The sequence below is a fragment of the Anser anser genome (assembly GCF_964211835.1).
Source record: "Anser anser genome assembly, chromosome: 11".
NCBI lineage: Eukaryota > Metazoa > Chordata > Aves > Anseriformes > Anatidae > Anser > Anser anser.
In genome coordinates, this window is record NC_139732.1 from 9,905,251 (window position 1) to 9,926,634 (window position 21,384).

The 21,384-nt window shown below is 38.8% G+C and overlaps 1 protein-coding gene across 7 annotated transcripts in view; it reads right to left on the reverse strand.

Moving 5' to 3' along the window:
* Window positions 1-1,758: 1,758 nt before the first annotated feature.
* The window catches only part of ESRP2 (epithelial splicing regulatory protein 2), a 45,900-nt gene continuing 26,274 nt past the window's right edge, over window positions 1,759-21,384 (reverse strand). For 2 of the 7 annotated variants that reach the window (XM_083851389.1, XM_083851392.1), the window contains 7 exons: window positions 20,843-21,144; window positions 18,560-18,781; window positions 17,420-17,618; window positions 16,036-16,228; window positions 14,830-15,007; window positions 6,077-6,188; window positions 1,759-3,150 (listed from right to left, as the gene is read on the reverse strand). In XM_083851389.1, coding sequence (XP_083707515.1) covers window positions 6,099-6,188; window positions 14,830-15,007; window positions 16,036-16,228; window positions 17,420-17,618; window positions 18,560-18,781; window positions 20,843-21,144 — 1,184 coding nt within the window. In that variant the 3' untranslated portion in view covers window positions 1,759-3,150; window positions 6,077-6,098. Of the gene's footprint in view, window positions 3,151-6,076; window positions 6,189-7,868; window positions 7,890-13,095; window positions 13,130-14,829; window positions 15,008-16,035; window positions 16,229-17,419; window positions 17,619-18,559; window positions 18,782-20,842; window positions 21,145-21,384 lie in introns of those variants that run through there. The other 5 variants (XM_083851390.1, XM_083851388.1, XM_083851387.1 and 2 more) reach the window with 5 other exon arrangements.

The following is a 21,384-nucleotide window of genomic DNA, read 5'->3' on the forward strand; positions in this document are numbered from 1 at the left end:
CACGGCTGAAGGAGACTGACATGGCTGAGGAAGGCTCCCTGCACTCTCCCACCACTCCTCTGCCTCCCCCAGCCCTACAGCCAACATCCCCCCCGGCAAAAGCCGCCTTCTCTTTTAATTTCATTTCGGTGGCCGTCGAGAAGGGGCTGGGCACTGTGGGGCGCCACAGGAGCCTGAGGAGACCAACGGTCACAGGGCCCGCCCTGAGCAGAGGACGAGGGGAGCACGGCCGGGGCAGGCCCCAGCAAGGCCCCGGGCACAGCAGCGCTGCTCCTGAGGGGTGAAGGAGCCTAAGGCCGCAGAGGGGATACAAAGTTTGTTAGCATTTTTATTTTAAACGCTGGATAAAGATACATTTTACTCAAATGTGCTTTTGTTAATTCTTTTGTTGCTTTCTGCTACAGGACCAACAAAGCTCAGAATAACTCCAGGGTGGGGCTGCTGTCAGGCCCCTCATGAGGGTGTCTGCTGGCACTGCCCGGCCCTCATTGTAGCTTATAGAAATAAAAAAATGTATAAAATATTTTCTTAAACTTACACCACTCCCATCCCCATGTTAGATTTTATGCATACACACAGCCACAAAGCATGAAACAGCTGAGTTCAGTTTTGATAACCAGTTTCCAGCATCTCCTTCTGAACAGGGATTAAAACAACAGCATTAACTAAGCCTCCTTTTTTATTACTTTTAATTATTATTATTAATAATTTTTATTATTAAAAGAAAGCTCCATACAGCCTTTAGGGCTGTAACCTCTGTTCAGGTAAGGGTAGGACTGCAGACTTGCAGATTATGCAGCCTGCCAAGGAAGGAGGAGAGCACGTACAAACAACAGTGGAAGGAGCTATTAAAAAAAAGTGATTTTTTTAAGTAGATTAAACATCATTTTAGCTAACAGACAACCACAAGTCCTATACAGGCTGTTATAAGAAAAATAAGACTTTTCAACTCAACACAAAGCCATAAGCAAGATATCATCAACTGGATGGTGGCAGAACGTAATGGTGTAAAAAAATGGACTGGTAGGTCCATTTGTATTTCTTGAAAAGGGCCTCCCAAAATTTTTAGAAGGGGGAACTGAGAACTATTCTCCACAAAGGCACAAGGACTGCACCATTATAATTAACATTCTCCTGTCTAGTGTGCATGTTACTTTAACAGTAAGATTTTTGTAGACTTAAGACAAATCTTGGAAACAGATTAATGCATTCCCGCTTTAAAATACCAAAATAAAATATCGTAGTCCCAGCCAACTGCAGTAACACTTTAAGCAGGAGATTTTAGTGATGAAGTGGCATCTGACATGGGATGGTTCTGACTAGAAACAAACCCAATTATCTTAGTCAGATATCCCCCTTCATTTTTGCTACAGAAAGGTTTCTGGCTCTGCCATGACAGAAATGTAGCATTTTGGGTTGTGCACAGAAAAGAGAATGGCCCATTTAGTCAATGAAATTCTAAAGTGAACACAATTTCAAGTTCAATACTCATTTTCCTCTGGCACCAGAATGAGAGCTAAGCATGTAACAGCTGCATTGCTTTGCCTGAAAAGTGTTCCACTGCAAGGGAAATATTTATCATGTACATCTCTTTCTTGCCAGAACGTACAAAAAAAAGAAAAAGCATACCATCTCACAAAACATATATGCCCATCTAAGTCTATGGGGAGGAAAAAAATAGGTAAAATGTTACTTCGCAGAAAATAATGGCCCATGAAATTACATTAAAACAAAGTATAAGTTGCTCTCAAAAGCCAATACACATCGTAAGCATCTCTTTTATTTGTTGTAATATAAAGAAGCATACATCATTCAGTTCTTTTAAGTACAACTCAAATTGTGCACTAACAAAAAAGATCAATCCAGACATCCATGAACATGTCAAAACAGGATTCATTACATTTTGCTCTGCTGGTATTGCACTTGGAATAGTTTTGAAGTAAGGCACAGTAAAAACAAAGTCATTTAGTGCTTCTACAGCAGATGTCTTTTTTTTAAACACATGCTACATGACGTAAAAGTACTTCTAGCTTATGTATATACACACAGGGAAAAAGAAAGAAGCATGCACTAGAGGATTTAGATTTCAACATATCTTGTTGTTTCATAATATACAAATAAAGTAGTTTAAAGATGTAAACAAATTGCATGCACATAAACTAGAGCAAAATCTTTAATACAGTATCTGAAAGCTATTATGCTTAAATAAAAAAATATAACTTATTAGTACTCCGGTTTATGTGCCATTTTTGTCCTGTAGAGATTAAAAATCTGGGGTGGGGTCAGGGAGTTATGGTTGGGAAGAGAGCATTTTTCTGGTTTTGTCTTTGTTTTTATTTTTTTTGCTTTACACATTGGCAGCAGTACACTGGTAAGAAAGACAAATATGGCTTTTGCAAAACAACATATAATGAAAACATGAGAAAGCACAATTGCATTTGGGGTCCAGTATCCTGGTATTTTCCAGTCCAGAACAACAACAAAAAAATCAATTGGATCTATGCTTTGAATTGGGAATGCTACACATTCCAAAAGCCCTCTCTAAAGACATTTAAACTCTACAAAAACCAGACACTTTGCCAAGTGTAAACTCTTAAAAACTAAACACAAGAATCTGAATGACTCAAGCTTCATTTTCCACTTCAAATGCTACTAAACAGGCAATAGGTTTCTCCCATGGCTGTGATAGCTGAAGTGCTATTAGATTGTCTTCAGAATTAACTAGATGCCAAGAGGGGGGTTGCCTATTTTCAAACAAGTACATTAGAGATTAAGCAAATTAACTGCATAATTTTTCTTTTCACTTTTTCTTTGGCATACAATACACCATTTTTCTAATTAAATACAGGACATGTACCACTCTACATTCCAACATATCATGCTGAAAAGGCACATTTGCTGCTGCGTGGGTGGCAAGGGAAGACTCCTTATTTTGTAAAGGGCACAGTGTTCAGTGCGACATTCTTTTCCCATCCCCCAGAGAGTGTTTGGTTAGACCAGGTACAGTTCTACACATTGGCCTCCCAGGAGCTGTCCGTTTTTCTCAGCCACTGCTTTCTTAGCTAGATCCAGGCTTGGAAAAGTCACCAATGCCTCTCCGCTGGGCTGGCCACTGAAGTTGTAAAGCACGAGGATGGAATCTGCATGGAGCTGCAAGGGTACAAGAAGACAAAAGGAAATAAACTATTAAGACCGAAGATGACACCTAGAAATGCAGTTTTTAAGTGCTGTGCATCAGGTTCACTCCGCTCCTGTGTTTGTGGAAAGAGATTCCAGATGCAAGAACAGAAAAAGAAGATGGACAGATCAACAAAAGATCAACAGAATCAGCAGCTCTTATTCTGCTGAAAAGAATGATGTAGACATAATTCCATGCAGAGATTTTGCTAGACAAGTAACTGAGCTTAGAGGTTGACCAGAAAGAACTTAGTTGTTAATGAAGGGTAAATTGAGCAAGAAAGACCAGGCATTCAGTGAATAATTCTTGTACTATGGGGACTACAGGCAAGTGACAAAGGCTATGAATGCATGCGGATATTCGCATGTAAAGTTTAAAAAAAAAAAAAGATGGATAGAGATGTATTAGAGTTCTGTGTCGGGAGGATTAGCTGAACTTAAACACAGATATACAGAGCAAGAAAGATTGCTCAGTGAAAGTCGAAGCACTGCACCAGGTCTTACTGAATCAAAGAAATGTTTATTATAATTTCAAGGAGAATAAGAAAGACAAGATAGAAAATGAGATTATTTAGTCATTGGAGTTGATTTACTGTGAAGTGCATTTGCCCTCCTAAATTCTTAAAAGACAGTTTCAAAATACTGAGTTTAAAGCAGATGCATCTGTATTCCCTATGGTGCCTCAGCCATTTCTTACAACACACTGGAAGTCCTTCCAGGCTAAGTTTAGAAGTCCCATTTGTATGTTGGATAGAAATGAATCTGCATGAAATTTCAAAATCAAAAGGTTGAAGGATCAAAAAAGCTCAGCATACAAGATCAGTCTGTCACAGAGATCAGTGCCAGACAAAACATAAAATCTGTGCTGGAAAACCAACCATTTTATGAGTAGCAGCCTGATTCAAGTTAAGTTCGTGTGACATATGTCCTCATGTGTTTATGAGGAGTTAAAATATTTAGGATTTTTTTTTAATAGAATTTGTGCATGCCTAGTATACCACAATAGACTTCTCTGTTATTATCAGTAGTAGTTTCTGACCAGTTTTGCATTCAAATATACAAAAATAAAGCAATACATGCCACAGCTTTACCCACCCAAACACTTAGCATGCAGTAGAGGTATTCTTAAGATATAAGCAACAGTACACTTTAGAAACTAAAAGAATGTATAGAGACATTTAGCACTGGCTTCACACAGAATTAAAGTTAATCAAGAAATAACATGCAGAAAGAAATTCAAAGACAAATAATACATCACATCTGAAGCCCAGTTCAGGTTTAGAAATAAATTTATAAATTTATTTCAGAAAAACATTATGCTCAAAGAGAAAGTTGTATGCAGTTTGGTTTGGGCCACAATCTGAGCTAAAAGACAGCCTGCTCTAAAATAGCTCTTTAATGTTAATCTTTATATCAGTCATTTAGCATCAGTCATGAATGTAAGTTCAATATTGAAGTTCAAAGTTGAAAACACACACAAAGCACAGTCAGCCTGCTGAGCACATATGACCGCTTTAAAAAGTAGTTTAAAAAGCAGCATTAGTATAACAGTAGTGCTAGGACCCAGAAATTAATTTTATTTTAGTAAATTAGAGTTGTATAGAAAGTTAACAGAGAAGACTACATATTCCACAAGCAACATAAGCGTTAAACAAACAAAAAAACTTCATGTTCTTTAAGACCTATGTAACAGCTTTACATTCTGATTTACATGGAGAGAAACATGATTTCTTTATGTACCTATATTAAAAAAATAGATTCAAATCTGTACAAATCCTTTTTTTTTTTTCCTGAATGGTTTGCTATCAGAAGAGTGGTATCTATAATGCTACTTTGGACTGCATAGAATTGAGCTACTCCATGAATTATTTTCTAGCCAAAGCCTGTTTCCAACTAATACATTGTAGAACCCTGTAGCTGACCTGGGTTTCCAGATAATCTGAGTAAAACAAGAGAGACAAACAGATTGTCCAATGCCACATAAACACAAAAATGCTCAGAGTAATGCCAGGTATTATTCTGTGCATCACCAGGCCATGCAGCCTCTACACTATATTCTCCTTAGCAGATCTAATAGTGACATGAGAACCCAACTAATTTGAAAACAACTGAGTAGATGGTGATTTTGTGAAAGTAGTCTATGCTATCTATGCAGATACTGCTATTAACATGTATTATTTGATTATCTTGTTTTTTAAAAAAAAGTTTCAATACAAAAAAAGGTAAAAAACACAGTAATTAATCAGTCGCATTTTGAATGGAATACAATAGTATCTGGAAGTGATGAACTCCACCTAGGTCACAATGATATGCCTTTAAGAAGTACATGGTAGTGCTAAAAATGCTTGGGGAACTTTACCATCAGCAGTTTTAGTTAGTTATATTAGAAAGCCACTATACCAAAGAAACCTCTCCTAAAAAAGAAAGTATGTAGTTCACTTTTTATTAGTGAGATCAAGAAACAGAAAAAAATTAACCTCTAGACAGCTATACAGTATAGAAAAATAAGCCAGAATTCTGTTGTTCTGTGCACACATTTTGTAGCCATAGCAAGCAAAACACATCTTATACTGACATGTTAAAAATAAAATGCTGAAATGAAAGCTTCACATGAAAATAAACACTAATCAGCTCTTCTGGAAGTCTAGCACACCATCTGAGCAAAACCAGGCAATCGCACTACATCCACCACCACTATCCCAACAACTACAAATCACAATTGACCTATTTACTTAGGTTAGTTGATTTTTTAATAGGACAAAAGCAGAAAGATTTAAGCAAGGATCCCAATGCAAGCTAAGAAGGGGGAAAAAAAACACAAGAAAGCTCTGCATCAGCAAGCCCTTCTTTCCCTTCCCATTCACCACTAGAGGTCCAGTTTCTGCCAGTCACATCTTACCTTCTTTGGAAGTTACAAAGAGTTACAAACAGACCCACTCTTTCGGTGCTTGTAACACACTCCTTGCTTGATCGCTCAGCTGAATAAGGCCATTGTAGTCATCGGGTGCATACTACAGTACAAGTGTGATACATGATAAATCAACAAGAGAAGGAATAGTTCTGGTACAGCAAGCCACACAGACTATCATTTGCAACCATAATTAAGAGCATCAGCTACAACAACTGGCAGGAGACAGTGAATTTGACAGACACCATTTTTAAGCAAGATGAAAAAAATACATCAACTGAATTACTGGTTGTAGAAATAGATTTACAGTAAAGGCACGTGGGGAATATTCTGAACTGCATATTTGAGCAGCTCCTAATTAAGGAGGGAAACAGTTTAGACCATGAAGTATTCCTTTTTTTCTTGTACTTATGAGACTTAAGTATCAGCTAACAAAACTCTTGAGTTTGCATAATCATGCTTCCAGTAATGACTCATTGGGACAGCTGACCATCTTCCAGCATGCATACTGAAGTGGGGGATTAGAAGAAGCGTACAGATCTCATTCAGATTTTTTTTTTTTTGCAGTCATGGAAATAAACTGCATCTTCTCTAGCGCAGAGTGATTTGCATTTCAGCTGCATATAATACTTGCACTATATAGACTTTACCAGTATAGTTAAAGAAAAACAATGTCCCAACATGAATGCACTTGAAGATTTTTTTTAAAAGCATTTATACTAATATAGCTTATTTCCATACCAAAAAGAAAAAGGAATAAACTATACAGTATAACTGCATCATGACAGGTTTGTAGTAAATATTTCAAATAAAAAGTGACCGTACAGTACAGTTGCACCAATAAAACAAAACCCCCCTCACTTGTGGGTCAGATCTAACAAAAATTTGAGATCCTGAATCTGAACAGTAATTATGTATACTATTGGAGGGCCTGGTACAAATATGAAAACTATAGTCAGAAAATAGATCGTGAGGAATACAAAACATTGTTTTGTATCTATATCTCATCTCTCCAAAATGACATATCCCAGAAAAGGGCTGAGCATGTTCACACATGCTACAAACACTACTGCAGCAGTTCCTATAATCCAGAAGACAAAATGTCTGGTATGACTCAAGCTATAGAATATCCTTTCAGTTCTCCCATCTCCCCAAAATGGCTGTTTTGCATTAACATTTTAGAGGGTTGCCAGAAGCATACAATGTACACATACTATGCTGGCTTCTTTGATATTCCTATAGTACAAAAAGTCTCCTGCCAGCTTGGGGAAGAAATTATATTATATTTGGGTGTACAGGACACATTGTATCCATCCAAAGTGAAGTTGAAAAGGAGAAAAAAAAAGAAAAACCACAACAAAACCACCATCACAGTATACACACCTTCCACAGAGAACAACCAAGAGCCCAGAGAACATAAAAGAAAAGAACCTCCCAGAATTTTTACTACTGGATTCTAGCCACCTTAGCCACCTTCACATCTAGACCCATGCCATTAAGTAAAAGACAAATATAAGAAGTATTTTCTAGATAGCCTCTGCCAGGGCAACCAGACCGTGCAAATATTAGATTTATCAGTTCCCAGACCTGCCCTTGAAACAAGTCTACAAAACGTAAGTTTACTCATTGGAAGGAATGTCTCAAGATAGTACATACTTTAGATTATCAATAGTTGTACAGTATGTAAAGGTCTATAGTCTCTAGTGAGGGAGAGTGTTCAAACACATAAGCAATGAGGAAAACATGAAAGTGGGAAAATTACCCTGCACAGAAATGTCAAAGTTGTCGGACCTTAGGCCTAGGCCTAAAAAAGAAACAGAAAAAGGAATAATAATAATAAAAACTAGAACTAAGTTCCAATCACAAGAAAAAAAAAGATAAGAGACAAAATGTAATTAAAACAGAAGTTGCAGGATAGTAAATTCTTCAAGCTTACGGATTACGAAGAGTAGTACTGCATACCGAGACAGGAAATAAAAGTGGGGGAATTCTTATTCCCTGTGAATGAAATAGGAACTACCCTACCATGCCTGAGGAAGTACACCATCATGAATACTTCCAGTTGTCTGCTTTTTAGAAATCCATATTAAAAAAAAACAAATCAAATGACCCAGGATAAACAGTGTAAAGTCAAGGGTGATTCTACAATCCCATTGCTCAGAATGGAGATCCTGTTCTGCTCGTGGGCCCAATTATATTTCCATTTAGATATGAAAAACGCCACCTAGTGATTTAACCCCCCATATGACTAGTTACAAGTTCACTGAGCTAGATTCTGGCTGTTTCTGGTATAAATGTTACTGAGACCTGAGACAACACACAGCTTCATACTGTACTTCAGAATTCCACCCTTAACAGACAAGTAACTGGTAAGAAGTTACCATCCACTGCAATAGTTCCCCCTTTAATTTAATTCAAATAAAATTAAAAGTAGACCTCACTGTTCCTACCTCCACTACCCTCATCATCACCTTATTCCTATCTTCCTTGCTTCTCTGAGCTGAAACACAGCCTCTTTCCTCAGACCTGCTGCTTTCTCACCTCCCCTCCTTCTGAGCTCACAGCTCTTGGAGGGCTGGACTAGATGATCCAAAGAGGTCCCTTTGAGCCTAAAAGATTCTGTGATTCAGAAGCTTCCACTCATACATCTGTTTATTGTCTTTGTCAGTGACAAGGACAGTGGGATTGAGTGCACCCTCAGCAAGTTTGTCAGTGACACCGAGCTGTGTGGTGCCATCGACACAGCAGAGGGAAGGGATGCCACCCTGACATCTGGACAGGCCTGGACAGGCCTCAGAGGTGGGCCTGTGTGAAACCTCATGAAGCTCAACAAGGCCAAGTCCTTCATCTGGGTTGGGGCAATCCCAAGCATAAATACAGGGTGGGCAGAAAATGGATTGAGAGCAGCCCTGAGTAGAAGGACCTGGGGGTGTTGGCTGATGAGAAGCTCAACATGAGCCAGCCAGGTACACCTGCAGCCCAGAAAGCCACCCGTACTCTGGGCTATACCAACAGCAGTGTGGGCAGCAGGGTGAGGCAGGGGATTGTCCCCCTCTGCTCTGCTCTTGTGAGTCCTCACCTGGAGCCCTGCTATGAGCTCTGAGGCCCCCAGCACCAGAAGGACAGGGACCTACTGGAATGAATCCAGAGGAAGCCACAGAGATGATCAAGGGGCTGGGGCACCTCTCCTATGAGGACGGGCTGAGGGAGTTGGGTTTGTTCAGCCTGGAGAAGAGAAGGCCCTGGGGAGAACTTATAGAGGCCTGTACCTAAAGGGGACCTGCAGAAAAGCTGGGGAGGGACTCTGTCAGGGAGGGCAGTGATAGGACAAGGAAAATGGCTTTAAGCTAGAAGAGGGTAGATTTAGATCAGATATTAGAAAAATTCTTTACTCTAAGGGTGGTGAGGCACTGGCACAGGCTGCCCAGAGAAGCTGTGGATGCCCCATCCCTGGAGGTGTTCAGGGCCAGGCTGGATGGGGCTTGGAGCAGCCTGGGCTGGTGGGAGGTGTCCCTGCCCGTGGCACAGGGTTGGAACTGGATGGGCTTTAAGGTCCCTTCCAACTCAAACTGTTCTGTGATTCTATGTCAAATGCAGTGTTAAATCTAGTGGTCTACTAGAATGATGCAGTAGCAAATCTAGGTTGTTAAGCCATTACTTTATCTATGAAATACATGTCTACCAAAGTTTTTCTTCATCATACCCTAATAAACTGGATATTCTCACATGTTCACGGAGGACAAACAGGAGTGACCTATTTCCTAGAATTAGGTAAGGAAAATGCAGAAACAAATAGAGACAAATCAATTCCCCCCCCCCCCCCCCCCCCTATTTTTTTGCTTAGTCTAGTAAGGAAGAATACACAGAATACCACTGTTAAACAAAGAGCTCCATTACAAAGGTCAGCTTCAGATGCTAAGGACATCAACACTGAGTTACAAGACTGTGCCCTGGTGCTATACTGACCCCTTCCAGTGGTTTTAGAGATGCGAGCTAAGATAAAGAAAGATGAAAACTACATATGGAAACCAGATGTGGGAAACTAACCTAGAAGGAAACAAAACAGAACCTTTGTAAGCAGTTACCTATTAAGGTCCTGGGGTCAATAATTAGTTCTACAGCAAGATGCAGCAAGATGCAAGATGGCAGAAGGAATATGCATACATAACAACCAAAAAAAGTGCAGCAGACTAGGAGAGAGAGATGCTGCTGAATAGTGAAGACTGGTGTTTCCCCATTTCCTACATTTTTCCCTTGTCAGTTCCCCTGTGGCAGTAGGGACTTTCATAGCTTAAGACATACAGTTACAAGACCATTATTGACAGACATGCAGTGTCATGACTAAAGCAAAATAATTTTTCCTGAAGGACATGGTGCTTCTTCATAGAGCCAGTGGTTTACTTTACAAGTCTATATATTTAAGTCTTCACTCGCAGGGTGGTAAGGCACTAGAACAGATTGACAAAAAGGTTGTGAATGCCCCATCCCTGGAGGCGTTCGAGACCGGGTTGGATGGGGTCCTGGGCAACCCTGTCTAGTGGGTGACATCCCTAGCCATGGCAGGAGGGTTGGAAATAGATGATCTTTAAGGTCCCTCCCAACCTGAGCCATTCTCTGATTCTATATCTACCCTTCTAGGTATTAACATTTGAAATGGCAGAGACTTTTCAACTCATGTATATTAAATAACACCGTTATTTTAATATTAAATAGTATATATTACAACAGACTAAAATAATACTAAATGACAGATGTATATTAAAAAACACTAACTCCTCTTTTCCTAGAAGAGATGACCAACCAGTATCTCCAGTATGGTAGCACCTCCCAGAAAGACTATCTGCTATACTTTCTGTGCTGCAAAGCTTATTCAGGTAAGAACCAAAGATATATTGGCTAACAAAGACAGAATATTACACTTTCTCCTTGCATACACTTTTTTTTTTTTTTTTTTGATTCCAGCCATTTTATTGCTCTCAAGGCTTCGGAAAAAAAAATAAATCTAGATACAGTAAGTCTGGAACATAAAGAATCCAATCTGATGACTAGGTGTTTGCAACCTTTGGCAAAAGAGTTGGTAGAAATAGCAAGAAATACAAGGCAGAAAAACTCTAACTGCTAATTTACTAGTCCTGTTCTCACAAATGCTTTCTTCATACAGACAGTATTTCCAGATGGAGGACAATTTTAGGAACAAAGTAAAACAAATAACACTCTATATTCCAGCTGCATTGGAGTGAGCATAACACATCTGTGTTGTCAGTTGACTTAAAGAATTCCCACTTACTATTATTTTATCACATCCTCTTTCTTTTCCCTTCCCTAGGCAGAAGGTGGTACAACAAGAATTGGCACACAGACGAAGGGGTATCCCTCTCAGACTGTGAAGTGCCAGATTTCAAAAGGAACCCACTGGAAAGAGAACACCTCTTTGTTCAAGCATGCATTTCATAGGGGGGAAAAAAAACTAATCCTTAAAAAAGTCCATAACAATGAAGCCTGCTATCCTAATACAAGGGAGAAAAGTTAATGCTCTTGGAACTTAGCCATCTATCCATTCCCCTACACCTCCTTATTCCTGTTTTAAGCACAACTCCCCACCCCAGCAAGCCTTGAATTTGGGGTCACCAAAGACTTGGAGGATTAATATACTGCAAAATATTTTTTTTTAGCTGAAGATAAAAGGCACTTAGGTCCACTACAGGTTTAAAGAATATTGACTTTAAGCCTGTTCTACACAAAAACACTTTCACAAACGAGTCCCTATGTTTCCAGCCTAGCCTGTTTTTCAGCAAATTCAGAAGGCTTTAAATAACGTTCAGATGGTGATCAGCTTTGTTCTGATACATAACTACACATAAAACCATCACCCAACACTTAGTTCCTTCCTTAGGTGCTTGATTTCTCTCGCTGCACTTACTGATGTGCAGAGTGATGGCCAAAAATAACACTGACAAGTCTGTTGCTTGTTATTACTATTCTGCCCCACACTTTCCTCAAGCTTTTCCCAATAGGGTCTGAAAGACAGATTATTTTTTCTCAACTTTAAAAGAGTCTCTACACAATTGAAGTCTTTGAACCATAAAGGAAGTTTCTGGTAAACATCATAAATCCCTTATTTCAAAATAATGACCAAAGACCTGCAAACCTGCTGAGAAGCTGGTGTTTTAGGACTTGTCAGGGCAACAGCTACTGTCATGTCCTATTTCAATTCTAAGGGTTGTGTGGTTTTTTTTTTGTCCCCCACTCCGCCCCTGAGTATCTTTTAGCTATGCAATCAGTCAAATAATTGACCCAGTTACATTACAATATAACTAAAAAGCAGTTTAACATGGAAAAATTACTAAATGAGAAAGTATTAATATTAGCAATTTTGAATGTTACAGTGCGCTACAAAATTATGAAAGGTGATGGGGAAAATAACCATCTCCAAGATTTACTATTAAAATTCTTCACAGGTTTTTCAAGATTTTTTAATGCTACATACATTAAACACATACAAACTAGAAGGAATTTTTAACAATAAATATAAGAAAGCATAACTTCAAGAAGAAAACAAGCTGCTGGATCACTAAACAAGAGCCTAGTGCTGACAAAAATAAATGAAAATTAAAATGAGAGGTAAAATGCTGATCTGCAGATTCTTACATAATTTATTACTAGAAGCATGTACTGATATTGAGACCAGCTTGCTGAAGCCCATAATAAGCAAAGTCTATCTCTTAAGAGGCAGGTCTGGTATGAAAGGTGTTTTCACTTAAATAACAACATGTGAATACATGCAATATATGGAGCCCATGAAGACTGAAGGAAGAAAACAGAAGAGCATAAAGCAGGAACTAAAACTTAAAACTTGCTCCTTTCAGACAAGGACATACAAAGACAAAAAAAATCACCCTTCAATCTCAGCTTTTCCGATCTGTTTCCCAAGCCCATTGAATATGAACATCAATTAGTTATGCAGAGATTAAAACCATGCCCAAAACCACTAACGATTATTAAGGGCTCACTTTATAAATGACCAGAAGCATCGTGCAATGTATCCTTGGGCAGCAGCAGAAAATGAAAAAATAATATGAGGAGAGAGGGAAGGGGGGGAAAAAAAGAAAAAAAGATTAGTTATTCCTCCAGAGACATAATATTGTCCCAGTACAGTAAGTCACCACCTCTGTTTTCCCCTAAAGGAATGAGGGAGTATAAAACTAGTATTACCACATGCGGGATTCCAAGAACAATTCAAAATAATTCCTTGGCTCCTTTATAAGATATTGAACCCGATCTCATTTGGACAACATCTTCTAAAGAAATCAAAGAGGTGACCAATTTAATAACAGTAACTAATGATGTCAAGAGGTTGCAGCAGAAGAATATGAATAGCTTTCACACTGGCAAAATTTCCATTAATTTGAAACATTTCATTGCATAACACAAAGGCTAGAAACTACTCTCTAAATTCAGAAGTAAGTAAAAGCTCAAATACATCGCCAGACCCAGAGTCCCGCTTCGCTAAATTGAAGATCTAGTGGATGACAGGGCTGCTAGAAGTTGGAAGTCACTGACCTGCTCCATGCATAGACAGGCTCCTGTCATTTTTCAACAGCACACTTAAACTTATAGCTGAATTTCAGTTTAGGAAGTAAGCTATCCCCACACTTAAGGTTTTAATACAACCACCATCCATACATCCATCCACCAAAAAAAAACAGTTGAAAAAAAGTAAACTATGAATGGTTAAAAAACAGATTATTACTGCTGCAACGTTTGGGGGAAAAAAAAATTTCTTCTTTGCATTAAAAAAAAATCCACATCTCAGCCTTCAGCAATACCACTATTAACCAACTTAAAGAAGTTTGAAGGACAAACTCATGTAAAAATTGCCTTCTTTTTCATGCATACCACTTGAAGAGTGGTTTGAGACCCACCAAGAAATTCTAAATATGGGCTTCTGAGTAGTACTAGAAGGACAGATTTGGTATTCATGTAAATGCTGTTATCCAAAGAGGTTAAATACTCACCAGAACACACCATACACACTTATCTTTCCTTTTAGCAAATATGTGGTAGCAAAACATGGATATAGATACAATATCCTCTGAGATGAAAGGAAGAAGACATGGAAAGACCCATTCCATGAATTCAAACATGTGCTGCTGAAAAAAAGTTTGCACATGGTGCTTTTCTTTCTTTAAATGTTCCTCTAGAAGATAAGTTTCTATGTGTTTGCCCACTGATAGAGTATCAAATCAGTAGATACTGACCAACATTATCTATAAGCACTTAACATACTTGCTATCAGTATCCCATGGATTGGAGAATACATTTTTTTTAGGTTACAGCGTAATGCAGTTGTAATGCAAAATGTTCCTGCCTGTAACCAAAATAAATAGTCCATGCAAGTGTGTCTGACACCAGCGTCTCTCTCCCCTTTTGTAACATAGGTGTGGTGAGTTGCACTGCAACCTATTGTGCTAGAACTTTGCTCTCAGCAGTCTTTAACACGTCTTACATCCGAGCATTAGATCACTGCTTTCAAATTTAGACATGCTTATTATATAAGTAATAAGGCAAATTTTAATTCTATACTGCAGTCTGCTGTGAATATAAAGACTGCAGTGAAAATAAAGATCATTGAGATTGCATACTTGTTTATCAATTTCCAAGAGTACAGGCTTGTTCAGTTTGATCCCTGCTGACCATTACGGGAAATTCAAATAAAATATCAGGGAGAGAGACTGCATACTAACCTGGTATCCCTGGAAGAAACTGAGAATCTCCTTCATTCCTGTGTTATATGGCAAGCCCTGCATACGGACTAACGCTCCAGGCTGGGGCAGAATTGGAGTGTGGGTGGCAGTGGCAGCAGCAGCTACAGCTCCTGGAGGAGCTGCGATATACCCCACTGTGGTAGGGGATACTGGAGGACTGAAAGAGAAAAAGTGGCAAAATTGTTATGAAAACCAGTAACTGACTTTAGTAGCTGGAACAGGCAAAGATGAAACTGAAAAATTTGAGAATAAGAAAAAAAGGCGCACACGCACAAAAAACACACATGCAAGAAAACAGCCCTGATATGGACTGCTCTGCTGACTTCCCTTATTTCTCTTCAGCATTTGACAATTTTTGGAGAAGAGATATAGAGGAAAATAGCTAGCATTTGCAGTCGAAGAGGTTAAGAGTGGTACTTGTTATTTCATTGTGGAGGAGAAAACTAGAAGCTACAGATGACTTGTTCTAAGATCATTAATAAAACCATACAGACAGGAGGCAGGAGGAAATCATAGTAAGAGAAGCAGGCAAGGGCCCAAATCTGGTGCTTTTAGGCCACAAAAGAAGTTGGTAAAGTAATATCGCCAGTCAAGACCTGTCTAGCAATTTACTACGTAGTCAGGTTAGTGTCACAAGCCTAGGAAACATCAATGAACAAACTCTTTCTCCACAGACTTGAGCACCAGACTTCAGTGAGCCATGTTGATAATATCAGTCGGAAGGGAAAAGGTGGAGAAACCTGCTTTGCTTATACATGTTTAAGAGTTCTTTGGTCTCACTGATACAAGAAATCTAACAGACTTACCAGAGATACTAAGTGTAGTATTAGTATAGAAACAGTACTGTAAGTACAAGATCAAGCCAAGAGGAGGACAGAGGCATGTATTTACACAGCTTCTCACTTGGCCAAGAAATAGAGTTGCCTTGATGATATCACCCCAATGCCAAAAATGCTTTTAAACAATAGACCAACATTATCACAAGATGCAACCAAATCCTATGGAAAAGCTGAACTTCATTATAAGGCCACAGAAAAGTAGTCAAAATGGTTCCTATCCCTGCTTATTAACATCAACAAATTCCTAAGATTGTCTACACCTTAAGTATAAATTTAAGAGCAAATGCACAGCTGCTTACTCCACTGAGATGAAATGGCAAGAGAAGCAGTTAAGTCTAGAGGGTACCTGGGATAGTAAGCTGTGTAATTCATATAAAGCTGAGCTGCCTGAGCTGGGTAGTAGGTAACAGTTGGAGGAGCAGCAGCTGATGCCTGGGGAGTCCTGGCAGCTGGCAAGAGGGCTTGTGGCTGGTAGAGCGCTGCTTCTGCTGGGATCACAGCTGCTGTTTGGAAAGCAGCATAAGCTGGTGGAGAAAGACCTAAAAACAAACAAGGACACAAGAACAACAACATAAAAACAATCAGAATGGAGATCTCAGCAGTAGGAAAGGAACTGTTCATCCCAATGTGACTGACTGCTCTCTAGCCCCTCTCCAGGAGACCCCTGCGCGTTACCATGAATGACAACTGGTGCATTTGAAATGAGCAGTTCCTAAGAGTTCACAACTCCTAGAGCTGAGCAGCCGTGTCCATATGTACATGGAAAGCAGGGAACTTCAGAGTTATTCAAAGAAAGCATAAAGCCATATGCATAGAGAAAGCAGGCGTGCACACCAACACACCCCTTTTTTTCTTTCTAACAGAAGTTGTACTCTGTGGGACAAAAGAACCATAACGTTAGGTACATATGGGCATCTACTACTGCTGACCGCAAGTGTTTATTGTAAGCCTCCTGCAGCTTCAAAAAGTATTTTTAGGATATAGCAAAAGTTTTTAAAACACACAACAGGGAAAAAAAACACTAAATCACTAGTCTGATGCATTCTGATACACAAATACCTGACTTGCATAAGAAAACGAAGCTTAGCGTGCAGTCAAATTGTTTTTAAACAGTATATTTGGCTGCTTTTTACCATTTTGCAAATACACATTGCTATCTGCTTTGTGATTTGGTAGTGAGACTAATTAGAATGGTACGGTGAAGTTCCATTATAGTTCCACAATAAAGTTCACTGCAATTTAATGAAAAGAAAAATAGAAAAACTAAAAATCCTTCCAACTATCATATCATTCCTGTGGGCGTTTTCCTTCAAACATAAACCCAAAGAGTACCTTCTCAATGCTCTAAGGCAAGATAGCAGGAGCACTCATTGGCAGCTAGAATATAAAATTCCTCCCCCTTTTAAAAATGCCTCTAATTCCAAGTAGGTTTTGCTACAAGTGAGTCTACTGCAGAGCTCAGAAGAACAGTACACCCATAAAAAGCAAAGTGTGCAACAATTTCACTGGCAAGGCCTTGCTGCCCTCTATTCACCACCGAAAATACAATAAAAATGGCTCCAATCAGTCCCATTATTGCCCAAAGGGAACAATTCCAATCTCAGCACGTATACAGATGAATGATTATTGATCATGGCAAAACCCAAGTCAAAAGGTGAAAGGCCACAAAGCTTCAGCACCTACCACATATCAGCCTTTAGCAGCAGAGAGCAGAAGAATTGCAGACTTACATGGTAACTTACATGGCGGTGGGGATAAGCCACTACGATTTAAAGTGCCACCCATTAAAACAAAGTTCATCTCCTCTCCCGAACACTGGAATACTTCCACATAACGGTCCTTCATCATTTTTTTGTGACATTTTTGAGCCACCATAAAGGCTTTGTCAGCAGATTTCATTTGGATAAAAGCATCACCTGATGGTCGTCCCTATGAAAAAGAAAAATCTTAAATCAAAAGTGTTATTAGAACAACCAGAGCACAAGGAAAGCAGAAAGTATTAAGATTTTGTTCTTAGAGAAGAAAACTATTGTTCTTCCTCATAAGTCAACAATTATTTTTAGAAGCAGAAAGGCAAGACTCACGTAACGAGCTCCCATTTAACTTAATACTACTTCCTTTTTTCAGAAGGAAATGTAGAATAATTTGGTATGGAAACAGAATCTGGAGGCCTCTAATCCAAACCAAAGCAGAGCTAGCTAACACATTCAGGTTACATCAGGCCACTCATGGTCTTCTCCATTTGAATTCTGAGCATCTCCAGAGGGTAGAGATGTAGTAGATCTCCCTCACTTGTTTCCTTTAAGGATAATACCTCAATATTTCTGTGACCGATATTTTTAACTCAAGATGACAAGAACAAAAGAAATCCTCATGATTGCATCATTAAAATATATCCAAAACATAACTTTAATTATCAGCTTCCTTTAAACCCTGGGAAGTCTCTAATCAAGTTAGAAAAAATGATTTTTCCACAAATGGGCTTATAGAACACAGCTGTGATTGAGCACAAACCCTGAACAGAGCAGATACGCCATCTTACATGAGCCATTTCTATCTTGTGTATTTCCAGAATTTGACTGAAACACAAGGGAATATTTAAGGCAGCCTCAAGGACAAAGCTATTATTAAAAGAAAACATGCCACAAGCTTCATTGTCCTCCATTTTAGGCAGACAGATGATATAGAAAGAAAAGCAAGCATTTATGGGGAAGGTAGGTAGAACTGTTGGGGAAGAAAGGAAAAAGACAAGCAGAAGACAGTATTTTGTCAAGGTTATGGAAGACCTAAAGCATAGCAAATAAGTTACCATGACTTCTAATTTCGTTCAATAACTGGAAAGTTAGCTCTCCCGTGCAAAGTGATGTTACCTGTTGGTTAAGGACCATGTGAACTCCATGGGGCTTGATATCAGCTGTGGCATCTCCCATAAATTCCAGGATGTCATCAATGCCAGCAGTGTAAGGAAGGCCTCTGAGCCGGACACAGTCACGTATGCTACCTGTGGCAATTGTATATGGCGGGGGTATGACAGGAATGATGGGAGCTGGGAGGGTGGGAATAAGAGGCGTTGACATATATCGATTGAGTACCTGTAGGCAATAAAAAAGACACTGATAGAGATTTACACATCATCTGGTTGAGCAAAAATCAGTTCTCACAATACTATTTCATACGTTTAAATAAATCAATTTCCAACATCAGAGAAAATGCCTTCTTGAACCAAATTACTATGGACAGTTTCCTGTTGGGCATTTGAAAGTTTCAAACTCTGAAGGAAAAAAGTCTGATAAATTTAATTCGGTAGACATTAATAGCAGACCTTTCTAAACTTATTACAATAAAGTTAAAAGCAGGTTATAGTTCATTTTAGCACATCCCAAAAAGGAACATCTGAAAACAACGTTCACACTAATACACCAGTCTTGTCACTTACACTTCTTACTTAAATTAGGGTAAATTAAAAACATCTAGTTTAAAAGAACTGAGATCTGAAATAAGTAATAAGTAAAAAGACTAACTAATTCTTTCATAGACCTGATAGGTTAAAAAACAAACATCTTCATTTAATGAAAACAACCATGCTGAAGTACAGGGCTTCTGGAAAAAAAAAAAAAAAAACAAACTAAAAGCTACAGGAGACCTTGGTCTCAACATTTTATTTTCTCTTGACTCATCCCCTTGTGACAAAGGGAACATAACTTGCTGTTGGGGTTTATTGCTGAAAGACATATTTAGCAGTGACTATCAGAAATAAACACATTCCACTGAAAGAGGCACCAATGCAAAGATAATAAAGCTTTAGTATTGTCAATAACGATTGAGCCTATCGAGTTTGTCTCGATAGAAGCTTTTTTGCAAGAATCTGTTCTTGTAGCACATTTCAGGCCAGAAATCTCCCCTCATTGTGTATAGAATATTGCAATCATTTTGTGTTAATTTAAGTAGATGAAAGCTGTCTTTACATCTTGTAATTACACAAAAAAAGTTGCCTTTAATTCCCTAAGAATCATCTCTTGCTCAAGCAGTAAAAAACTAAGGTGTCACCTTAGAAAACTGACCTAGAGGAAGAATTAATGACATATTGGAGGAGCATGGGTTTTATCCAGGTCTCCCTAACAAAAACAAGAACAAAGATCTGGTCACTGTGAACACAGTGGCTTTGTTCCTTTGAGGACTTTGCCTCATTTTCTCAGCAAAGCAGAATTGAGGAGAAAATAAGTTTCACCATGGCATTTTGCTTAGTCTTCATAATATTCATTATCAGATTCTTGACTGTTGTAATCTCCATGCAACAGTACCACAGGTAAATGGCAGGTCTGCAAGTGTGGATATTTTTTACCGTGCCCCATCACTTTTATGGAAAAAGCTTCTCATTTCACATAGTAACGAACAGTAACTGTATGCAAGCTTTATAGACAGCGTTTACGCAAAGGCCAGATGAAATCTCATGATGGTTCCCCCCACTTCGGCATTAACAGCATAGAAATACTCTGTCAGGAAGAAAAATTTAGTATGTGATGTTTTACAAGGGTTTGAGTTGCGGGTGCCAAAACAAAACGGTGGTTTACCCGTTTAAGAAGATGATCATGATTAAGAACTGGTGAAGAAAAGGAGAAAAAAAGTGAAATATGTTATTTTAGGAAGAGAGAAATATCTCACTTCCCTTCACCAAAAATCAGATACATCCTGGTAATTCTTAGTGTCTAACAAAAGAACTGTAGGGAAAGCTCTTTTGATGTAGCCAGATTTGAATTTCATGATAAATGAATTTCATGATAAATGCGCATGGGAAACAGACTTTAAAGACAATACTGCAGACTTAGAATCAGTATTACTACAATACTATTAATCTAGTACATTTTTAGAATTATTTTCAAGATTTCAGTCAATCTTTAAGTGGAAGAAAATTATCCAACGGTTTTTACTTCATGACCTGGGGGATGTTAAAAAAAGTGGTAGTAAATGCAAAAAAGAAAACCAAAACAACGTTGTACCCTTTTCCATGCCAATCAGTAAGCACATGTTGCCCTATCTCAAGCTTGACATCTATAATATAGACAACTTCCATGGCTGTCTACAATTTGTGTGTGTGATCACTTAAATAAATATTTAGCTGTTAAGTTTTGAGTTTCACAGCCAATAGTTACAACCTGCTGGACTTCTGCTGCTGTGCTCCGGAAGAGTTCAATGTAACGTTTTCCAAGGATTTCTTTGTGCTTTTTAAGTGCATTCTGTGCATATTCTTCACAGGAAAACAACACAAATGCATCTCCCGTGGGCCTGCCATCTGGGTACTTGACAAAGAGAAGTCCCTCTTTCCCTCCTGTGACCGGGCACTCTGGCCCCAGGAACCCCAAGACATCCTCCTGAGTAGCAGTGAATGGAAGGCCTCTCATCCGGATGATAACTTGATTCTCTTTAGATAAAAACTGGGCAACTTCATTGGAGGTACCTGGTAGGAAGATATTAACATACGGTCAGCCAATTCCATAGGACAGAGGAACAGAAAATCATTAAGGAGCAACACAGGAGGTAAGTAGCTAGCAACATACACACACAAGACCTGGAGACAATATTAACTCGCAGTAATTTATTTTGAAGTGAGACCCCCTTACCCGTAAAGTCTTACATATTTTAATGAAATTGGAACAAAGAAGAGATTAGTGAGGTACACAGATATTTCTGCTGCAAA